The sequence below is a fragment of the Symphalangus syndactylus genome, chromosome 17 (genome assembly GCF_028878055.3).
Source record: "Symphalangus syndactylus isolate Jambi chromosome 17, NHGRI_mSymSyn1-v2.1_pri, whole genome shotgun sequence".
NCBI classification, from domain to species: Eukaryota; Metazoa; Chordata; class Mammalia; order Primates; family Hylobatidae; genus Symphalangus; species Symphalangus syndactylus.
Window position 1 is genome coordinate 21,358,924 of NC_072439.2, and position 23,146 is coordinate 21,382,069.

At 52.3% G+C, this 23,146-nt stretch overlaps 2 protein-coding genes across 3 annotated transcripts in view; both read right to left on the reverse strand.

Moving 5' to 3' along the window:
- RAB4B (RAB4B, member RAS oncogene family) lies at positions 1-18,203 on the reverse strand. 2 transcript variants are annotated; one of them, XM_055250627.2, is made up of 8 exons: positions 18,012-18,203; positions 16,289-16,369; positions 15,890-16,004; positions 12,305-12,367; positions 12,070-12,224; positions 9,071-9,166; positions 8,854-8,984; positions 1-377 (listed from the first exon to the last, which is right to left on the reverse strand). In XM_055250627.2, the coding sequence occupies exons 1-7, from the start codon at positions 18,025-18,027 to the stop codon at positions 8,869-8,871; spliced, it is 642 nt and encodes a 213-aa protein (XP_055106602.1). In that variant the 5' UTR covers positions 18,028-18,203; the 3' UTR covers positions 1-377; positions 8,854-8,868. The 2 variants fall into 2 exon arrangements, with proteins under 2 accessions (XP_055106602.1, XP_055106603.1); XM_055250628.2 differs by lacking the exon at positions 12,305-12,367.
- Positions 18,204-18,912: 709 nt separating this feature from the next.
- Positions 18,913-23,146, reverse strand: part of MIA (MIA SH3 domain containing) — an 82,611-nt gene continuing 78,377 nt past the window's right edge. Inside the window, exons 2-5 of the mRNA XM_063621099.1 lie at positions 20,735-20,867; positions 20,519-20,652; positions 19,320-19,430; positions 18,913-19,006 (exon numbers count right to left, since the gene is read on the reverse strand). Coding sequence (XP_063477169.1) covers positions 18,983-19,006; positions 19,320-19,430; positions 20,519-20,652; positions 20,735-20,861 — 396 coding nt within the window. The 5' untranslated portion in view covers positions 20,862-20,867 and the 3' untranslated portion in view covers positions 18,913-18,982. The remainder of the gene's footprint in view (positions 19,007-19,319; positions 19,431-20,518; positions 20,653-20,734; positions 20,868-23,146) is intronic.

Genomic DNA, 23,146 nt, shown 5'->3' on the forward strand with positions numbered 1-23,146 from the left:
TGTAAACAACGCTTTATGGGGGTAGGGTGGGTGCTGGACAGGCCTCCAGGTAATAAATAACAGGTACTAGCAACAGCAGGGCCAGGTGGGGAGTTGGGGACAAATGACCCTGGTCTCAGGCTTTGGGAGCTCTTGGGGTATGGTTAGGGGTTCAGGGGGACAGACATTAGCCAAGACAGAGGAAGCAGCAGCAGGTACGGGATCCCCCTTCCCCCGTGGCTCAGTCTTGCCCCAAAGCCAGGCCCCACCAGGCCAGGGAAGGGGGACAGGTGGCAACGCAGCTTCTCTGGGGCCAGGGCAGGTTAGGACACGGCCTCTCGGAGCCTGGGCCTGGGCCCCAGCCGGAAGGGCAGGGCTGGTCCTGGAGAACAGGTGAGCTGAAAGAGAAGGGTGTGGTGACCTGCAGGGTCCCTGGGGTCTGTCCAGCTGGTCTCTATCTCATTTCCAGGTATTTCCCTCCCCTCCTATCTGCATCCGTCTGTCCATACCTTTCTTCTCCCGGTTTCTACATTGTCTGATTTTCTGCCTCTCCCCTGCAGGTAATTTGGGGCTTGTGCTGAGGGTACCTGCATCTCCCTCTTTGTTTGCCTCAGAGAGCTGTCTGAGTCTGTAAAGCCACATTTCAACATCTAAATATCATGAATCTGGATGGACGCAGTGGCTCACGCCTGTAATCCCAGCACCGTGGGAAGCCAAGGCGGGAGGAATGCTTGAGCCCAGGAGTTTGAGACCAGCTTAGGCAACACCATGAAACCCCGTCTCTACAAAAACATACAAACATTAGCCAGGCGTAGTGGCATTCACCAGTAGTCCCAAATACCTGAGGGGCTGAGGTGGGAAGATCGCTTGAGCCTGAGAGGTGGAGGTTGCAGTGAGCCAAGATTGTGCCACTGCACTCCAGCCTAGGCAACAGAGTGAGACTGTCTCAAAAAAATAAAAAGGCCAGGCGCGGTGGCTCATGCCTGTAATCCCAGCACTTCAGGAGGTCGAGGCAGGCAGATCGCCTGAGGTCGGGAGTTCCAGACCAGCCTGACCAACATGGAGAAGCCTCATCTCCACTAAAAATACAAAATTAGCCAGGTGTGGTGGCACATGCCTGTAATCCCAGCTACTCAGTAGGCTGAGGCAGGAGAATCGCTTGAACCCAGGAGGCGGAGGTTATGGTGAGCTGACGTCGCACTATTGCACTCCAACCTAGGCAACAAGAGCAAAACTCCATCTCAAAATAAATAAATAAATCGGCCAGGCACGGTGGCTCATGCCTGTAATCCCAGCACTTTGGGAGGCCGAGAGAGGCAGATCACAAGGTCAGGAGTTCAAGACCACCCTGGCCAATGGTGAAACCCCATCTCTACTAAAAATACAAAAATTAGCCAGGTGTGGTGGCAGGTGCCTGTAGTCCCAGCTACTTGGGAGGCTGAGGCAGGAGAATCACTTGAACCCAGGAGGCGGAGGTTGCAGTAAGCCGAGATAACACCACTGCACTCCAGCCCGGGCAACAGAGGGACACTCCATCTCAAAAAAATTAAATAAATAAATAAATAAAATGAACCTGCCTTTGTATCTTTCTGTGTCCTTCTATGTTCCTGGATCACCCTGGCTCTAAGTCTCATTTCACTGTTCCCCAAGCTGGGGAGACAACGTTAGGTTAGTGGTTCTCATTTTGATTGTATATATAGCATTACCTGGGAGCTTCCAGAAATCCTGAAACTGGCTGGCTCACGTCTTTTTTTTTTTTGGAGATGGAGTCTCGCTCTGTTGCCCAGGCTGGAGTGCAGTGGCGCAATCTCGGCTCACTGCAAGCTCCGCCTCCTGGGTTCACGCCATTCTCCTGCCTCAGCCTCCCGAGTAGCTGGGACTACAGGCACCTGCCACCACGCCCAGCTAATTTTTTTTTTTTTTTTTGTATTTTTAGTAGAGAAGGGGTTTCACTGTGTTAGCCAGGATGGTCTTGATCTCCTGACCTTGTGATCTGCCCACCTCAGCCTCCCAAAGTGCTGGGATTACAGGCGTGAGCCACCACACCCGGCCTGGCTCACGTCTTTAATCCCAGCACTTTGGGAGGCCAAGGCGGGAGAAATCGTTTGAGGTCAGGAGTTTGAGACCAGCCTGGGCAACACAGTGAGACCTCATCTCTATTTATCTTTTAATTAAGAAAAGAAAAAGTCCTGAAACCACTTCAGAATCTCTGGGGTGAGGCCTGGGCATCAGTATCTTTTAAAATTCTCCAGGTCATTCTAATGCGTGTCACTGCCTTGGTGGGGAAATCAGTTTGGTGGGCCTTGACCAATTTTTAAATTCAAATAGAATAGCATAAGGCCAGGCGCGGTGGCTCACGCTTGTAATCCCAGCACTTTGGGAGGCCGAGGTGGGCGGATCACGAGGTCAGGAGATCGAGACCATCCTGGCTAACACCGTGAAACCCCATCTCTACTAAAAATACAAAAAAATTAGCCGGGCGTGGTGGCGGGCGCCTGTAGTCCCAGCTACTTGGAGAGGCTGAGGCAGGAGAATGGCGTGAACCCAGGAGGCGGAGCTTGCAGTGAGCCGAGATCGCGCCACTGCACTCCAGCCTGGGCAACAGAGCGAGACTCCGTCTCAAAACAAACAAACAAAAAAACAAATAGAATAGCATAGAACAGCAAATACCACAGTGCATCATATATAATAAGAATATTCTATTGGTTGGGCAGGCGCAGTGGCTCACACCTATAATCCTAGCACTTTGGGAGGCAAAGGCAAGAGAGGATCACTTGGGCCCAGGAGTTCAAGACCAGCCTGGGCAACATAGACACCGTCTCTACAAAATTAAAACATTATTTAAAAAAAATTTTTTTGTAAATAGGCCGGACGCAGTGGCTCATGCCTATAATCCCAGCACTTTGGGAGGCTGATGCAGGTGGATCACCTGAGGTCAGGAGTTCGAGCCAGCCTGGACAACATGATCAAACACCATTTCTACTAAAAATACAAAAATTAGCCGGGTGTGGTGGTGCATGCCTGTAATTCCAGCTACTCTAGAGGTTGAGGCAGGAGAATCGCTTGAACCATGGAAGTGGAGCTTGCAATGAGCCAAGATCACGCCACTGCACTCCAGCCTGGGTAACAGAGCGAGACTCTGTCTCAAAAAAAAAAGAAAAAAAGAAAAAAAACATTCTGGAACAACACAGAAGTGGTGATTGCACAATCCTCTGAATGTATTGAATGCCATTGAATTGTACACTTTGAAAAGTCACGTAAATGTATGTTATGTGACTTTCATTTTAGTGTCAAGAAACGAAAGAATACTGGTGGTAGGAAAATGTGTGTTTGAGTTTTATATGTGGGTGGGATCTGCTACAGTCAGTCCTTGATTAACACATAAAATATATTTCCTCCTGTAGATCGCAGTCAACAAAGTGTGAAAAAGCCTTGCCTTGTTACATTTGACCTACTGAAGGCAAACTCTAGGACAGAGTCTCTGCTAAGCCCTGAGGTGAAGAAGACACACCCATTCATTTGAGCTCAGCCCAAAGATGGATAAGAAAACTTTAAAAACAGCCCTCATCGATCAAGTCTTGACCATCAGGCCCCATTCTGAGCACTTTCCTGAATTAATTTATTTCTTCTTCTCAACACCTTCATAGAAGCAGGTGCTATTATTAGCCTCATTTTACAGATGAGCAAACTTAGGCTCAGGCACAGCAGGTGCAAAATCCTGGAAGGACAAGAGAGCACTGTCCGAAGACATCATCCTTGATTCCTCTCTCTCTTTCAGATTACACATCCATTCCATCAGGAAATCATGTTGGCTCTGCCTTCCAAGTAGATCCAAGGTCTAACCACCTGTTCCCCACCTGTCCCGCCCTGGAGCTGCCAAGGGCTGGGAGGGGATTGAGCATGAAGTATAGAAGGGAGAATTGGCAAGACATACATATCCCCCAGAGAAGGAGGGATGGGACCAAATCCTGCAGGGTTTTGAAAGCCTGTCAAGAAGTTTGGGGCCGGGTGCAGTGGCTCATGCCTATAATCCCAGCACTTTGGATGCTGAGGTGGGTGGATCACTTGAGGCCAGGAGTTTGTGAGCAGCTGGCCAACATGGTGAAACGCTGTCTCTACTAAAAATACAAAAAATTTGCCAGGCGTTGGTGGCCCGTGCCCATAGTCCCAGCTACTCAGGAGGCTGGGGCACCAGAATTGCTTGGACCTAGTAGCGGAGGTTGCGGTGAGCCGAAATCGCGCCACTGCACTCCAGCCTGAGTGACAGAGTGAGACTCTATCTCAAAAAAAAATAAGAAGTTTGTACCAAGCCTGGAGGAACAAGTAGTGCTGCCTCGAGGAAGGAAGGAGGTTGCCAGGGAAAAGACGGTAGGAATGTTCCAAGCAGAGGCCCAGCATGAGCAAGGGCCCAGAGGAATGGGAAGAACTTCAGTGTAGCTGGAGTGGCCTGAGAGGTAGGGAGACGGACAAGTGGCTGAGGCTGGTGAGGCTGGGCTGGCAGGGGCCAGTCCCTGTACAGGGTCAAACATCAGGCTGAGGAGTTCAGCTGTGTCCTGGGGCCCTGAGAGGCATGGATGGTTTTGAACAAGGGAGCAACAGAAGCAGATGTGTGTGTTAGAAAGACCCAGTGGCTGCATCAAAAGGAGACAGGATTGGCCGGGCGCAGTGGCTCAGGCGTGTAATCCCAGCACTTTGGGAGGCCAAGGCTGGTGAATCACCTGAGGTCAGAAGTTCGAGACCAGCCTCACGAACATGGCAAAACCCCATCTGTATTAAAAATACAGAAATTGGCTGGGTGCAGTATCTCACGCCTGTAATCCCAGCACTTTGGGAGGCCGAGGTGGGTGGATCACAAGGTCAGGAAATCGAGACCATCCTGGCTAACATGGTGAAACCCCGTCTCTACTAAAAATACAAAAAATTAGCCGGCATGGTGGCACACGCCTGTAGTCCCAGCTACTCAGGAGGCTGAGGCAGAAGAATCACTTGAACCCAGGAGGCAGAGGTTGCAGTGAGCCAAGACTGCACCACTGCATTCCAGCCTGGGAACAGAGCGAGACTCCATCTCCAAAAAAAAAAAAAAAAATACAAAAATTAGCTGGTCGTGGTGGTACATGCCTATAATCCCAGCTACTTGGGAGGCTGAGGCAGGAGAATCACTTGAACCCGGGAGGCAGAGGTCGCAGTGAGCCAAGATGGCACCACTGCACTGGCGTGACAGACTGAGATTCTCTCTAAAAATAAAAAATAAAAAAGGCTCACGACTGTTATCCCAGCACTTTGGGAGGCCGAGGTGGGAGGATCACGAGGTCAGGAGATCGAAACCATCCAGGCTAACACCGTGAAACCCCGTCTCTACTAAAAAAGAAATACAAAAAATTAGCCAGGCGTGGTGGCGGGTGCCTGTAGTCCCAGCTACTAGGGAGGCTGAGGCAGGAGACTGGTGTGAACCCAGGAGGCGGAGCTTGCAGTGAGCCGAGATCGCGCCACTGCACTCCAGCCTGGGCAACAGAGCGAGACTCTGTCTCAAAATAAAAAAACAGGACCAAAAAAAAAAAAAAAAAGAGAGAGAGGCCAAGACTGGAAGACAGAGAGTCTAGGGAGGACATGGACCCTATTCCCTTCTCGGCCACTCCTCTGCCCGCCCCCTTGTCTTGTCCTCCACAATCTCCCCTGGACTTTCCAGCAGCTTCCTCTCTGGTGTCCTGGTGACCCCCTCTGTCCCTCACAGCCTCTTCCCTTTATGCAGCCAGAGGAACTCTGTGAACCCCTGAATCTGATCCTGTCCCTCCTCTATTCAGAAGCCTCCCATGGCTCCCACACAGGGTATAAGCCAGAGGCCTTCCCAGGGCCCACAGGCCCTAACTGATCTGCTTCCTCCAACCCCTGACCCCATCTCATGCTGTACCCGCAGAACACACACAAGTCCTCCATGATGCCCACACTGGCTGCTTCGGTCACCCTCACCGACGCCAGGCATGCCCCTCACTAGGAGCGTTGCACTTGCTGTGCTCTCCAGCAGTGCTCTTGCCCCAGATCCCCACAGGCCTCCCTATCTCCCTTCCTTTACTCAAATGCCATCTTCTCAGTGAGGCTTCCCTCATCATCTTGTTTAAAAGTACACTCTTGGCCAGGTGTGGTGGCTGACGCCTGTAATCCCAGCACTTTGGGAGGCTGAGGTGGGCAGATCACGAGGTCAAGAGATCGAGACCAACCTGGCCAACATGGTGAAACCGTCTCTACTAAAAATACAAAAATTAGCTGGGCATGGTGGCACATACCTATAGTCCCAGCTACTCGGGAGACTGAGGCAGGAGAATTGCTTGAACCCAGGAGGCAGAGGTTGCAGTGAGCCGAGATCATGCCACTGCACTCTAGCATGGTGACAGTGAGACTCTGTCTCAAAAAAAAAGGCTGGGCGCGGTGGCTCACACCTGTAATCCCGGCACTTTGGGAGGCCAAGGCGGGCAGATCACCTGAGGTCGGGAGTTCCAGACCAGCCTGACCAACATGGAGAAACCCCGTCTCTACTAAAAATACAAAATTAGCCAGGCATGGTAGCACATGCCTGTAATCCCAGCTACTCAGGAGACTGAGGCAGGAGAATTGCTTGAACCCGGGAGGCAGAGGTTGCGGTGAACCGAAATCACGCCATTGCACTCCAGCCTGGGCAACAAGAGTGAAACTCCGTCTCAAAAGAAAAAAAAAAGTACACTCTTGGCCGGGCGCAGTGGCTGACGCCTGTAATCCCAACATTTTAGTAGGCCGAGGGTGGGTGGATCACTTGAGGTCAGGAGTTTGAGACCAGCCTGGCCAACATGATGAAACCCTGTCTTGGCCGGGTGCGGTGGCTCACACTGTAATCCCAGCACTTTGAGAGGCCGAGGCGGGCAGATCACAAGGTCAGGAGATCGAGACCAGCCTGGCCAATATGGTGAAACCCCATCTCTACTAAATATATAAAAATTAGCCAGGCATGGTGGCGGGCGCCTGTAGTCCCAGCTACTCAGGAGGCTGAGGCAGAATTGCTTGAACCCAGGAGGCAGAAGTTGCAGTTAACCAAGATCGTGCCGCTGCACTCTAGCCTGGGCAACAGAGCAAGACTCCGTCTCAAAAATAAAAAAGAAACCCTGTCTCTATTAGAAATACAAAAAATTAGCCAGGCGTGGTGGTAGTTGCCTGTAATCTCAGCTCAGAGACTGAGGCAAGAGAATCACTTGAACCCAGGAGGCGGAGGTTTCAGTGAGCCGAGATCACGCCACAGCACTCCATCCTGGGTGACAGAGCAATACCCCGTCTCAAAGAAAAAATAAAAGTACACTCCTCCACCCTATCCACCCATCTGTCCCTATTTTATTTTTCCCCATAGTTCTTACCTCCCTCACTACTACATACTTTACTTATGTCCTTTTTTTTTTTTTTTTTGAGATGGAGTTTCGCTCTGTCGCCCAGGCTGGAGTGCAGTGGCGCATGGTCACAGCTCACTGCAGCCTTGAACACCTAGGCTCAAGCCATCCTCCCACCTCAGCCTCCCAAGTAGCTGGGACTCCGGGTGCATACCACCACGCCTCGCTAATTTTAAAAAACTTTTTGTGGAGATAAGGTCGCTTTGTTGCCCAGCCTGGTCTCAAAGTGATCTTCCCATCTCACCCTGCCAAAGTGCTGGGATTACAGGTGTGAGCCGCTGCGCCCAGCCGACTTACATCTCTTGTTTATCACCTGTCTCCCCCAAAGAGAATGTCAGCACCATGAGGATGGGAGTCTGTTGTACTCCCTGCCATATCCCCAGTGCCTTGAGCAGGGCCTGGCACACAGCAGGCACTCAATAAATCGCCGGGGAACTATGAATGGGAGGGTCAAGGTCTAGGGCAGGAAGCTGGCCTGGGGCTGCAGGGGACAGGTGGATTCCCTGTGGCCCGGCAGATGTCTCCTTTTTTTTTTTTTTTTTTTTGAGACAAGAGTCTTGCTCTGTCGCCCAGGCTGGAATGCAGTGGCTAAATCTTGGCTCACTGCACCCTCTGCCTCCCAGGTTCAAGTGATTCTCCTGCCTCAGCCTCCCAAGTAGCTGGGACTATAGGTATGTACCACCATGCCTGGCTAATTTTTTTATTTTTAGTAGAGAAGGGGTTTCACCATGTTGGCCAGGCTGGTCTAGAACTCCTGACCTTATGTGACCTTATGTGACCCCATCACATGCAACCCCTCTGCCTGTGTCCCCTCATCCCACCCTGACCCCTCTGCCTCTGCCTGCCCTATCCTACCCCGATCCTTCTGCCTGTGCCCTGACCCTGGCCCTGACCCCCCTGAGCCTCTCCCCTGCTGGCTCTGACCCTTGTCACCCAGGCTGGAGTGCAATGAATGGTGTGATCTAGGCTCACTGCAACCTCCGCCTCCCAAGTACAAGCGATTCTCCTGCCTCAACTTCCCGAGTAGCTGGGATTACAGGCACCTGCCACCACGCCCGGCTAATTTTTGTATTTTTAGTAGAGAGGGGCCTTCACCACGTTGGCCAGGCTGGTCTCGAACTCTTGACCTCAGGTGATCCACCCGCCTCGGCCTTCCAAAGTGCAGGGATTACAGGCATAAGCCACCTCACCCGGCCTGGCCCTGACCTTTCTGAGCTGTCACTGTCTGGAAGTGGGTCTGTCTCTCCACCCCCACCCAGTGAACTGCCTCCGCCCGCCTCGGACTCCCAAAGTGCTGAGATTACAGGCGTGAGCCACTGCGCCCAGCCAGATGCCTCCTTTAGCTTGTGTGTTTTTGCATCTTTTTCTCACTCTGTTTCTCTTGTCTTCAATATTCAGTGTCTATCTCCACACCATCTCCCCCATTCCCAAGAGACCGTCCTGCCTCCTTGAGCCCTCAGTGTCCCACCTGGCTCCACAGGGCTCAGCAGCCACATGGCTGAGGGGCCACGGCCTGGGCGCTCCGAGGCTGCCGAAGCTGGCGGAGGGACGCATCCCCGTACTGAATGCCGGAGCCCATCCTCTCCGGGTCTAGCTCGCCTGTGGGGAAAGGGAGAGGTCACATTGGTTGCCTGGAGACCCCTGGGCCTGCCCTTCGCTCCCACTCGGGCCGGTTGGGGCCTCACCTGAGTCAATCTTGTTGAGGATAGTGCGGGCACACTTGAGGAACGCCTCCTCCACGTTCTCGCCTGTGAGAGCGCTGGTCTCCAGGAACATCAGCTCTGCAGGGCACACACTCTGAGGTCAGGGCCCCAGTTAGTCCCCATCCTCCACTGAGCTCTCACCTGCTGACTCTCATCCTGTTCCTCCAACGTTCCATCCCCCGCTTACCCTCACCTCAGGCCTCTGTGCATGCCATTTCCCTGCCACTAACGTCCGCTTCCCAATATGCCCCCCTGGCTCTTCCTTCAGAGCTCAGCTCACACAGCTCCTCCTCCAAGAAGTCCTCCCTGACTTCCTAGGCCAGGTCAGGTGCGTACTTAGGGCTCCCACAGCTTCTTGTGGCCCCCTATCCTGGCCCTGACCCCTCTGCTTGTGCCTCCTCATCCTTGCCCCAACCCTCTGCCTGGGTCCCCATCCCACCACTGACCCTTCTGCCTGGGCCTGCCCCATTCCACCCCTGACCCTTCTGCCTGGACCTGCCCCATTCCACCCCTGATCCTTCTGCCTAGGCCTGCCCCATTCTACCCCTGAGCCCTCTGCCCATGCTCCTCCATCCCATGCAACCACTCTGCCTGTGCCTCCCAAACTTGGCCTTGACCCCTCTACCTGGGCCCCCCATCCCACCCCAACCCCTCTGCCCATGCCCCCCATCCCATGTAACTCCTCTGCCTGTGTCCCCTCATCCCACCTGACCCCTCTGCCTCTGCCTGCCCTATCCCAGCCCTGACACCTCTGCCTGTGTTCTCCATCCCACCCCAATCCCTCTGCCTGCTCCCCCAATCCTGGCCCTGACCCTCTGGGGCTCTCCCCTGCTGGCTCTCACCCGTCTCCCGGCGCTTTGCCATCAAGCCCTGACCTTTCTGAGCTGTCACTGTCTGGAAGTGGGTCTGTCCTTCCACCCTTACCCACTGAACTGTGAGCTCCATGAAGGTTGGGCCTAGGGCTGTCTCCGACACTGTGTCCCTAGCACCATCTAGGACAGGAACAGGCCAACCAGAGTCTACCCATCAGCAGCATGACAAGGCCCCACAGTCAGAAAATCAGAGCTGAATTCACACCCATACCTCTCTGATGGCAAAACCTCCTTTAAACCTGGAGGTTGCAAAACAGGGGAACACAGGCAGATCTCAAGCCACCAGATGTGCGTGGTTTGGCCAACACAATGTTTCCAAATGAGTTTATACTTGCAAACCTTTTTTCTTTGTTTTTTTCTTTGAGACAAAGTCTCGGCCGGGCGCGGTGGCTCACGCTTGTAATCCCAGCACTTTGGGAGGCCGAGGCGGGCGGATCACGAGGTCAGGAGATCGAGACCACGGTGAAACCCCGTCTCTACTAAAAATACAAAAAATTAGCCGGGCGTGGTGGCGGGCGCCTGTAGTCTCAGCTACTCGGAGAGGCTGAGGCAGGAGAATGGCGTGAACCCGGGAGGCGGAGCTTGCAGTGAGCCGAGATTGCGCCACTGCACTCCAGCCTGGGCGACAGAGCGAGACTCCGTCTCAAAAAAAAAAAAAAAAAAAAAAAAAAGTCTCTCTCTGTCCCCTAGGCTGGAGTGCAGTGGTGTGATCAGATCACTGCAGCCTCGAACTTCTGGGCTTAAGTGATCCTCCTGCCTCAACCTCCTGAGTAGCCCGGACCACAGGCACATACCACCACACCTAGCCTTTTTTTTTTTTTTTTTTTGTAGAGGCAGGGTCTCACTCTGCACAGGCTGGTCTCAAACTCCTGACCTCAAGTGATCCTCCTACCTTGGCCTCCCAAAATGCTAGGATTACAGGTGTGAGCCATTGTGGTTGGCCCTTGCAAACCTTTTGGCGTGTGTTGTCAGTATGCTGCACTCCCCTTAATACCAGTGCCTGTTACTCAAGGATCTACCCCATCCCATCTCCTGTATTCAAAAATGTGCCTTTCGCTGGGCGCAGTGGCTCACGCCTGTAATCCCAGTACTTTGGGAGGCCGAGGCGGTCAGATCACAAGTTCAGGAGTTCAAGATCAGCCTGGCCAATATGGTGAAACCCCATCTCTACTAAAAATACAAAAATTAGCCGAGTGTGGTGGCACCTGCCTGTAGTCCCAGCTACTCGGGAGGCTGAGGCAGAAGAATCACTTGAACCCGGGAGGCAGAAGTTGCAGTGAGCCAAGATTGCGCCATTGTACTCCAGCCTGGGCAACAGAACAAGACTCCGTCTCAAAAAAAAAAAAAAAAAGAAAAGTGCCTTTCACCTAGGGCCATCTGGGGTTGCAATCTCTACATTAAACCAATACCCGGGAAGGTGCGGTAGGAGGAAAAAATAAATAAAATAATTAATTAAAAAAACCAATACCCTGTGCTGCCTCCCAACAGTAGGTGAAACCTTAGCAGCCAACATTAATCTAGCATCCCCTCTGTGGCGGGTGCTAAGGACTTTCCACAGACAATCTCCCTTAATCATCACAGCACACTGTGGGGCAGAAACACTGTGGTCCCACTTTTCAGATGAAGAAACTGAGAACCAGTGTAATCACACAGCTCACTGGTGGCAACACTTAGTTTTTGTTGTTGTTTTTGGAGACAGGGTCTTGCTCTGTCTCCCAGACTGGAGTACAATGGTGTGATCACAGCTCACTGCAGTCTTAAACTCTCAGGCTCAGGTGATCCTCCTGCCTCAGCCTCCACTGTAGCTGGGACTACAGGCGTGAGCCACCACATCCAGCTAATTTTTTAAATTTTTTGTAGAGATAGGATCTCACTATGTTGTCCAGGCTGGTCTCAAACTCCTGGGCTCAAGCAATCCTCCCACCTTGGCCTCCCAAACTGCTGGGATTACAGGTGTGAGCCACTATACCCAGCCAACACTCAAATTTGAACCCAGACTTCTGAACCTCCATGTTCCCCTGCTGGGTACAGCCACTCAGAGCCAGTAAACCCATGGTCCCTGTGGACTGTCCACCCCCACCACCACCTGGTCCACGACACAGCCCTCACCATTCTCCTGGGCAAAGCGGGAGGCCTCCAGGAAAGTGACCTCTCGCTCAGGGTCCAGGTCCTTCTTGTTGCCACAGAGGATGACCACGATGTTGGGGCTGGCCAGGGTGCGGGCATCCGTCAGCCAGGCAGCCAGTGAGTTGTACGTCTCCCGGCTGTGGAGAAGGGAGAGGAGAGGGAGGCAGTGCGGGAGAGGAACCACCCATGCCCTACCCCACCCACCCCGGGCACCCACCTGGTGATGTCGTACACCAGCAGGGCTCCAGCCGCCCCTCGGTAATAACTCCGCGTCACTGACCTGTGGGGCCAGGGGGACCCAGTCACCCCCAAGGCTGGGGTCTGCCCCAAGAATGCCCCCCTCTACAGAGAGAGACTGATAGTTCGGAGGCCCCCCTTCACTGCTGGCCCATCCCCCAAAATCTGGCCTTGGTCGGGTCACCATGCAATTCCTCTCTCTTCTTGCATCCTTGCAGTCCCTCTCTCTTCGCCTCTCTCAGCTTCTATCTCACTTAGCTGGCCGGCTGTCTCTATTTATGAATCTCCCTGTTTTTGTCTCTCCCTGTGTCCCTATCTTTCCATTGGTCTGTTTTTCTCTCTGTGTCTCTTTCATGTGTGTCTTATTTTTACTTTTATTTTTTTGACGGTCTTGCTCTATAGCCCAGGCTAGAGTGCAGTGGTACGATCTTGGCTCACTGCGTCCTCGACCTCCTGGGCTCAGTCTCCCAAGGGAGAGATCCTCCCACCTCAGCCTCTGGAGTATCTGGGACTACAAGTGTGCACCACCACACCTGGCTAATTTCTTAATATTTTTTGTAAAGATGGGGCTTTGCTAGGTTGCCGAGGCTGGTCTCCAACTCCTGGGCTCAAGTGATTCTCTTGCCTTAACCTATGTGTCTTTTTTCTTTTTTCTTTTTCTTTCTTTTTTTTTTTTTGAGTAGGAGTCTCACTCTGTCTCCCAGGCTGGGGTGCAGTGGCATGATCTCGGCTCACTGCAACCACTGCAACCTCCACCTCCCGGGTTCAAGTGATTCTCCCACCTCAGCCTCTCGAGTAGACAGGACTACAGACGCACGCCACCACATCCGGCTAATTTTTGTATTTTTAGTAGAGATGGGGTTTTGCCATGTTGGCCAGTCTGATGTCGAACCCCTGACCTCAAGTGATCCGCCCACCTTGGCCTCCCAAAGTGTTGGGATTACAGGCATAAGCCACTGTGCCCGGCCCTACGTGTCTTGTACTGATTGATTGATTGAGATGGAGTTTTGCTCTGTCGCCCAGGCTGAAGTGCAGTGGCGTGATCTCGGCTCATTGCAACCTCTGCCCCCTGGATTCAAGTGATTCTTCTGCCTCAGCCTCCCAAGTAGCTGGGATTACAGGCATGCACTGCCACGCCCAGCTAATTTTTGTATTTTTAGTAGAGATGGGGTTTTGCCATGTTGGCCAGTGTGGTATTGAACTCCTGACCTCAAGTGATCCACCCGCCTAGGCCTCCCAAAGTGCTGGGATTACAGGTGTGAGCCACCGTGCCTGGCCCTATTTAATTCCCTATTTCTCACTGTCTTTTTTGTTTGTTTCATCTCTGTGGCTCTCTCATGCTTACTTTTGCCTTCCCATGCATTTGTGCATTCATTCATTCAACATTTTCTGAGCAAATCTCCCCTTTGCCTGGTCCTGCCCAAGCACTATGCAACATCTGTTTATCCTTCTCCTGCTGTGTCAGGTGGAGGCTCCTTCCCAGTGTAGCCAACTCTGCATTCTCTGTCTCACCAGTCTGGGTCCTTCTGGAACTCATGCAATCATTCCACATTTACTAAGCACTCACCGTAAACCTAGCCCATGCTACACACCTGTCTATCCTTCAGCCCCTCTCTCTGCCTCTGGGCTCTGTGCACCGGAGGCAGTTAATCCATACACAAGTATTAACTCAGCAGCTACTAAGTGCTGCCATAGATCACACTTTTCCATGGACTGAATTCCCTCTATTTCTCTCCCTGCTCTCTGTCTCTGTTTCTCAGACTCTCCTAAGGTTTTTTTTTTTTTTTTTTGAAACACAGCCTCACTCTGTCGCCCAAGCTGGAGTGCAGTGGCGCGATCTCGGCTCACTGCAAGCTCCGCCTCCCAGGTTCATGCCATTCTCCTGTCTCAGCCTCCCGAGTAGCTGGGACTACCGGCGTCTGCCACCACGCCCAGCTAATTTTTTGTATTTTTAGTAGAGACAGGGTTTCACCGTGTTAGCCAGGATGGTCTCAATCTCCTGACATCGTGATCCACCCGCCTCAGCCTCCCAAAGTGCTCCCATGAGCCACCACACCCGGACTCTCCTAAGGTTTCTATGTGCCTATCAACTTTTCTGCAGGCATTTCCTGAAGACCTACCGTGTGTTGAGCCCTACGCATTTCTCTCTCTGTCTCCCACAACACATCCATTTCTCCATCTCTCTTTTGGAAAGATGGGATTTCACCATGTTGCCCAGGCTGGTCTCAAACTCCTGGACTCAAGCGGTTCTCCTGCCTTGGCCTGTGTGTCTTCAGTTCCCTGTTTCTCACTGTCTCTCTTTCTTTTCCATCTCTGTGGCTCTCATGCTCACCCTTGCCATCCCAAAAATTCATGCATTCATTCATTCATTCAACGTCCAACTACACCTGTCCGACTCACCGTCTCCCTTTCTGCCTCTGACCTCTGTTTCTCTGTGTCTCCTCACCTCCCTTATTTATTTATTTATTTATTTAGAGACAGAGTCTCGCTCTGTCACCCCGGCTGGGGTGCAGTGGTGCAGTCTTGACTCACTACAACCTCTGCCTCCCAGGTTCAAGCAATTCTCCTGCCTCAGCCTCCCGAGTAGCTGGCATCTACCACCACAGCCTGGCTAAATTTTTTTTGGTATTTTTTTGTATTTTTAGTAGAGACACGGTTTCACCATGTTGGCAGGCTGGTCTTGAACTCCTGACCTCAAGTGATCCACCTACCTCAGCCTCCCACAGTGCTGGAATTATAGGCGTGAGCCACCGTGCCAGGCCTCCTTACCTCCCTTATCATTCTTTTTTTTTTTTTTTGAGACGGAGTCTTTCTCTGTCCCCCGGGCTGGAGTGCAGTGGCGCGATCTCGGCTCACTGCAAGCTCCGCCTCCCGGGTTCACGCCATTCTCCTGCCTCAGCCTCCCAAGTAGCTGGGACTACAGGCGCCCGCCAATACGCCCGGCTAATTTTTTGTATTTTTAGTAGAGACGGGGTTTCACCGTGTTAGCCAGGATGGTCTCGATCTCCTGACCTTGTGATCCGCCCGCCTCGACCTCCCAAAGTGCTAGGATTACAGGCATGAGCCACCGCGCCCGGCCATCCTCCCTTATCATTCTCTTCAACTCTCTTAGTCTCTGTCTCTCTTGCTCTTTTCCTTTCTGAGTGTGCGTCTCTCAAGTTTCCCCTTCTCTTTCTGTTTCAGTGTCTCTCAGTCTCCGTCCCTTGCCCCACCCCCAAGCCACTTTTCTCTATCTCTTTTTCTTTCTTTGAGATGGGGTATCACTATGTTGCCCAGGCTGGTCTCAAACTCCTGGGCTCAGGCAATCTTCCCACCTTGGCCTCCCAAAGCACGGGGATTACTGGCATGAGCCACTGAGCCTGGCCCCTACCTCTTTTTCTTCCGCCATCTCTTTCTCTCTCCAGTACTCCCTCTCTCCTTGGATACCTGCTAACTATGGTGTCTCGTCTCTCTCTGTCTGCCTTGTCTGCCCTCTCAGTGTCTCCAAGTGACTCTACACACACATCTCTCTCTCTTTCCTTCTCACTCTCTCTCCCCATCACCCTTGGGAGCCCAGCCCACCTACCGAAACCGCTCCTGGCCAGCCGTGTCCCAAATCTGTAGCTTCACAGTCTTCCCACCCACGTTGACCACCCGGGATCCAAACTCCACGCCGATTGTGTGGTTGGAGTCCTGTTTGACTGGGAGTGGGAGGAACAGAAGGGGCAGTGCAGGGAGAGAGGAGACAGCTCAGAGGATCCCCCATCCTCCAAGGCCCTCTCAGTCTCTACAAACCCATTCTCATTGCTGGAGTGACTGAGGTCAAGGAGAACCTAGTAAAGGACATACGACAAAGCAAGGACCAAAAAGCCAGCACTGGACTTGTACCTATGGCCAGCCCTGCCCTCCCCACCGGCTGCCCACCAGCCCACACCATGCGCATAACCACAGCTCAGGGTTCCCAGGACCACTGCGGGAAACTCACACTTATTCTCAATGAACTGATGAAGGAGACATGATTTGCCAGTTCCTGCACTGCCAATCACCAGGAATTTGAAGAGGAAGTCTGACCAGATGGAGCCAAAATCAGGGATACCCACAGGGAGAGAAAGATACAGGGAAAAAAGATGGATTCCAATCCAATCTCTCTCTCTCTAACCATCACAGTTAGAGGGAGAGAAACAGACATAGGCAGAAACAAACCAATAGGTAACTGTAACAGATAACTCTTATGTAGTACTTGCCATGTGCCAGGCACATTCTATATATTTTTTTTCAACTTTTATTTTAGGTTCAGGGGGTACATGTGCAGGGTTTTTTTGGTCGTTGTTTTTGTTTTTTTGAGACAGTTCCACTCTTTGTTGCCCAGGCTGGAGTGCAATGGCGCGATCTCGGCTCACCGCAACCTCCACCTCCCAGGTTCAAGCAATTCTGCCTCAGCCTTCCAAGTAGCTGGGATTACAGGCATGTGCCACTATGCTCAGCTAATTTTGTATTCTTAGTAGAGACGGGGTTTCTCCGTGTTGGTCAGGCTGGTCTCAAACTCCCGACCTCAGGTGATCCGCCCGCCTCGGCCTCCCAAAGTGCTGGGATTACAGGCATGAGCCACCGCGCCCAGCCCACATGTGCAGGTTTGTTACATGGGTCAATTGTGTGTTGTTGTGGGCCAGGAACAGTTCTAAAGGTCTTTACTCACATCAACAGCTCACATCATCCTCAGGAAAACTCTACGAGGGAGGTAGACTAAAAATTATTCCCATTTTCCAGATGAGGAAACAGGCCAGAAAGGTTAACTGACTTGCCCAAAGTGACACAGCTGGGCAGAAGTGAGATTCAAACCTAGGCCATGGGCTCCAGAGTCCCAGATCTTAGCTATTTCGTCGCTAAAGTCTCTTGAAAGCTATTTAAACAAGGACTACGATCTAGCCCTTGTTGCTCTTCACCTCCTACCACCCTCTGACTCATTCACTCCACTATAGCCCCTGACCTTCAGTCTATTCCCTGAAAACAACAAGCTGGTTCTCATCTCAGGGTCTTTAGACTCTTCTCCCTTCTCTTCTATATTTGTTGAATGAATGCGGCTCCCTCTGAGTCCTAAACCTGCACTTCCCCCGCCTCCAATCACCACTTCCTATGGTGCATCCCTACTGATTTTCCACTTCTCGACCTCTCCTTCCCTCCCTCTGCCCAGACCCCAGCTCCATTCTCATGCATAAGTCCCACCCTTTGCCACTAAGTCCTGCCCCTAACTCAAGGACAGCCCATTCCAGAGCTCTCTCCAGGCAGATCAGCCCCAGGCTCCCGAGCTTCCATTCAGTGTTCCCTCTAGCCCATAAGCTTCCATTCAGTGTTCCCTCTAGCCCATAAGCCCGACTCCTGCCATTCATGAAGTCAGCCCCGCCCTTGACTCAGGCTCCGCCCAGATTCATTAACGCCCACCTCTTCCCTCAGGGCCTCCCTGAACCCCTCAGGACCAGCTCCCTCAAATCCCGCCCCAGATCTATTTAACCCACGCACCAGACCCTCAGGCTCCACCTAAATCGATTAAGCTCAGCCTCAGACCCACCAAACCCCTCCCAGCATCCACTTAGGCCCTGCCTCCATCACACCAGACCCCGCCCCCTGATCTACAAAGCCCCGCCCATTCCCACAGGCCGCATCCTCCCTGGGCCCAGACCCAGGACCCCAGCTTCGCCCACCACCCTCACCGTAGGTCTCGGCCATGACTCGGTCGCGGCCGCTGAGGGCCGCAATATGGCGCCGCGGCCGCGCCTGCTCCTCGGCTGGCAGCCGCTCCACCCCGGCTACAGCCCCGGCTCCTTCCTACTCCCCGGGCCCGGCACCGCCACTTCCGCCTCCGCCCCCCTCCGGCGCGACCCGCTCCGGCAGCTGGATACCAGGCCACGCTTTCCGAAGGGCGGGATTGGCGGACTCGCGGGCAGGGGGCGGGACAAAAGGCGCGGATTGGTGGCGTGAGAAGGGCCAAGCCCAAAGGGGCGGGGCCGAGGCCAGCGATTGGCTGAGCAAGTGGGAAGGGACGTGCGGAGCTGCTTCGATGAGCAGAGGAACGGATTTAGTCTGGAGTCCGGGGGGCAGGGTCGAGTCTCCGGATTGGATCGGAGCGGACTTGGGGGAGGGGATACAAATGCAAAGAAGGGGGCATGGGCAGGATTGACAGAAAGAGGGTGGAAGAGGAGCTGATCTTGAGCTGGCGGGAGCGATTACTGTTCTCAAAGGCGAAAAGGAGGAAAACTGGGAAGATAGGCGCAGGTTACTTCCCACCTCCCATTGCAGATAATCTTCCAAGAAAACCTTTGCTGTGCGATTTATATCCTCCGCGTAGTCCGACTGGCTCCCTCCCACTGGTCTAGAGAGGACACTACAATCCCCTAGTTGGGCTGCTTAGGTTTTCCTTTGCTTGTGTCCGAAACCTAAGCTTAGGAGCGCTCCTACTGCACAGGGCTTTCATCAGTGAAACTCTGCCTAGCAACTACTGACGTTACCACATGCAGCGGGTTAATTGGTTAGATTCAGCAATCTAGAGAAACATTTCATTTGTACAGTCCCCACCCTACCCTACCCCACCCCAAAGACCACGGAGACAAGCCGTTTGCACTGGGCTGATTGTATTTGCATATGGCCAAGGAGGGGAAACGGCAAGGCCAGCGGTAGGCTGAGCTCACTGGCAGTAGAAATCCCATTTCTGAAAAAGAGAAAGGGCAAACAGTGGAGAGAAAACCAGCGGTCACACCACAAAGGATCTAGTGGTTTTAGCAAAGGCTGCAGCTGCAGGGCCCAGGTCTGGCCACACAAGTGCTATGCAAATTAGCCTAGAGCCCTCTAATCTTTGCACCTCCCAACTGGACCCATTTTACTGATAAGAAAATTGAGGCAGGGAAAGAATTTCTCCCAGCGCACCTAGGCTGCCAGGGAGCCAAGTGTGGGAGCATTTTTGCCCATCCCCACAACCTAAGGGTCCTCCCCCCAGATTTCTTGCCAGCCCCCATGACACTCACGTCTGTCTTCACATTGACTTTGCCAGGTTTCAGGGTCTGGTCCTCTCGGACAATGCTACTGGGGAAATAGCCCAGGTGAGCAGCCAGATCTCCATAGTAATCTCCCTGAACCTGGGGAAGAGGAGTTAAAAGTTAGGGTCTGGGAGGATGGCAAACTTGTGCCTGCTGAAGGCCTTTGCGTTCTCCCTTCTCCCTGATCTCCACATAACTGGCTCCATCCTTGTCATACGAATCTCAGCTTAAATGTCACCTGTTCAGAGGCCCTTCCTGACCACCCAAATAAGTCTCTGTTAATTCTCACAGCAGCGCATATTTGCTTTTATTATTATTATTATTTTGGAGACAGGGTCTCACTGTGTCACCCAGGTTGGGGTGCAGTAGCATGATCACGGCTCACTGCAGCCTCAACTTCTGGGATCAAGCAATCCTCCCACCTCAGCCTCCCGAGTAGCCAGGACCACAGACACATGCCATGATGCCCAGTTAATTTTTAAAATTTTTTTGTAGAGATGGGGGGGTCTTGCTATGTTGCCCAGGCTAGTCTCGAACTCCTGGGCTCAAGCTATCCTCCCAACTTGGCCTTACTTGGGATTACAGGTGTGAGCTACCGTGCCCGGCTGCTGCTATTTTTTGTGCCTTGCTTTTTGTTCATTTCCCTCCATTAGAATAAAAAGGATCGTTTGTTGTTGTATCTTGGTGTCTAGAACAGAACATGGGACCATAGCAGGTGCCCTAAAATTGGTAAATAAAGTGAAAATAGGCCGGGGGGCGGTGGCTCACACCTGTAATCCCAGCACTCTGGGAGGCCAAGGCGGACAGATCATAAGGTCAGGAGTTCAAGACCAGCCTGGCCAATATGGTGAAACCCTGTCTCTACTAAAAATACAAAAATTAGCCAGGTGTGGTGGCACATGCCTGTAATCCCAGCTACTTGGGAGGCTGAGGCAGGAGAATCGCTTAAACCCAAGAGGTGGAGGTTATAGTGAGCCGAGATCGCGACGTTGCACTCCAGCCTAGGTGACAGAGCAAGACTCTGTCTCGGAAAAAATTAAAAAATAATAAGCAAATAAAATAAAGTAAGTAACAATATCCCCCCACAATGTCTATTTCAGTTCACCCCCCTCAAATCTTCCCTTCATGGGGATAATTAGTCCACCCCAGCCCTGTACCCTTCCCTCTTTCACTCTCCCAAGACTCACGCTGCCTCCCCAGAAGAGCCGCCCACGGCCCTTCAGCTTGGAGAAGACATACACCACTTGGCCCCGGTGAATGGTCAGGAATCGGCAGTCGGGGGCCACGTAGTCCTGAAGGGCTACAGCCATGGAGATAGGGTCTAGGGAGGGAATAGAAAGGAATGCAGCACCCTCTACACAGGCTAACACCCAAGCCCCCAATTCTCCCCTCCCCACTCTTACGGCTGCACTCCTGGTCCGCACACAGCTTCCGGTCAGCCAGCTTGGGCATGGGGCCACCCCTGACACCAGGTCTGGAGAAGGCAGACAGCAAGATGATGACACCGAGGAACACCAGGGACCAGGCCATCGTGGACTGTTAGCAAGAGAGTGAGCAAGGGGGTGCTGGGGTCTCCAATTTCCTCCCCTCCCTCTCTCCCATAGCACAAGGAAACTTGTGTTCTTGGTCTTGTCCCCGCCCTAAACCAGTCCCAAACTTCGCCCACACCACCTAGAAGTTGCTACACAACCAGAACCATTTCAAGGATAGGGTAAAGGCTGTAAGCCCAAGGAAATTCCCAGATAAGGTCCAAAGCAGCTCACAACTTTCCCAGTGACAGCCCCCTCCTCAAAAATCACAGAGGCCTAGACAAGGTGGTTGAGATATTCAATTCCATCTTCTCTTGAGTCGGCTTAGGTACCTGGGCTCCTCCGCTGTCCCCTCTGGCGACAGAAGCGGAGAAGCCTGTAAAGAAAACCACCTTGGAATTTCCTGTGCTGTGGGGCAGGAGAACAAGGCAGCCCTTTGATTACGAGAAACAGCCCAGCCCTCCAGTACTGACTGAATATTGGATGCTGAACCTTAAGCTAGGCAATGTCCCACCATGATCACTATTCCTCTGCACCAGACGCTTCCCATGGATGACCTGGGCTAAGCTATTTCTCCTTACAAAGCCTCAGCTTCCTTATATGTAAAATGGGGACAATTAAAAAAGCCAATAGTTATAGAGCATTCACCAAGTACATATTTATGTTATGAACTCAAATGGATACTCTGTATCATGTCAGGAGGAGTGATTATAACCCCTCCCTTTTTTTTCTTTTTTGAGACAGGGTCTCACCCTGCTGCCCAGGTGGAGTGCAATGGTGCCATTCCGGCTCACTGCAGCCTCAACCTCCTAGACTCAGGCAATCCTCCCACCTCAGCCTCCTGAGTAACTGGGACTACAGGCACAAGCCACCTATGCCCGATTAATCCATTTTTTTTTTAATAATTATTTAGAGGTAGAGTCTTGCTCTGTTGCCCAGGTTGGAGTGCAGTGGCATGATCCTGGTTCACTGTAGCCCGTTTCCTGGGCTCAAGCATTCCTCCCACCTCAGCCTACCAAGTAGCTGGGACCACTGACATGTACCATTATGCCCAGTTAATTTTTTGTATTTTTTGGTGGAGCCGGGGTTTCGTCATGTTGCCCAGCCTTGTCTCAAACTCCTGGGCTCAAGCAATCTGCCCACCGTGGCCTTCCAAAGTGCTGGGATTACAGGCATGAGCCACCAAGCCCAGCCTAATTTAATTTTTTGAGACAGGATCTTGCTATTGCTCAGGCTGAAGTACAGTGAGGTGATCACAGCTCACTGCATCCTCAAACTCCTGGGCTCAAGAAATCCTCCCCCCTCAGCCTCCTGAGTAGAATAGTAGGTGAGTCACCATTCTTGGATGATTTATTTTTATTTTTCTAGAGCCAATGTGTTACTACGCTGCCTGGGCTGGTCTTGAACTCATGTCCCCAAGCGATCCTCCCACCTCAGCCTCCCAAAGCACTGGGATTACAGGCATGAGCCACCAATGCCTGGCCTATAACCCCTTGTTACATGGAAATGGAAGTGTGGAGTTAAGGAACTTGTCTAAGGCTTACAGAGCCAGGAAGTGGAGAAGTGGAGAGGCTAAGACTTGCATCCAGGCCCACAGCCATTGCTATGCTTTTTTTTTTTCTTTTTTTTCTTTGAGATGGAGTCTCATATTGCAGTGGTACAATCTCAGCTCACTGCAACCTCCACCTCCCGGGTTCAAGCAATTCTCCTGCCTCAGCCTCCCGAGTAGCTGGGATTACAGGCATGTGCCACCATGCCCGGCTATTTTTGTATTTTTAGTAGAGACAGGGTTTGTCCACGATGGCCAGGCTGGTCTCGAACTCCCAACCTCAGGTGATTCGTCCACCTCGCCCTCCCAAAGTGCTGGGATTACAGGCATGAGTCACCGTGACTGGCTTGAAAGATTTTTTTTTTTTAATAGACAGGGTCTCAGTCTATCACCCAGACTAGAGTACAGTGCCACAATCACAGCTCACTTAGCCTTGAACGACTGGGCTCAAGCTATCCTCCCACCACAGCCTCCTAAGTAACTGTGACTATAAGTGTGAGCCACTGCACCTGGCTTTGAAATGCAATTTCTTTTCTTTTCTTTTCTTTTTTTTTTTTTTTTGAGACGTTGTTTCACTCTTGTTGCCCAGGCTGGAGTGCAATGGCACGATCTTAGCTCACTGCGACCTCCCCTTCCCAGGTTCAAGTGATTCTCCTGCCTCAGCCTCCCAAGTAGCTGGGATTACAGGCATGTGCCACCATGCCCAGCTAATTTTGTATTTTTAGTAGAGATGGGGT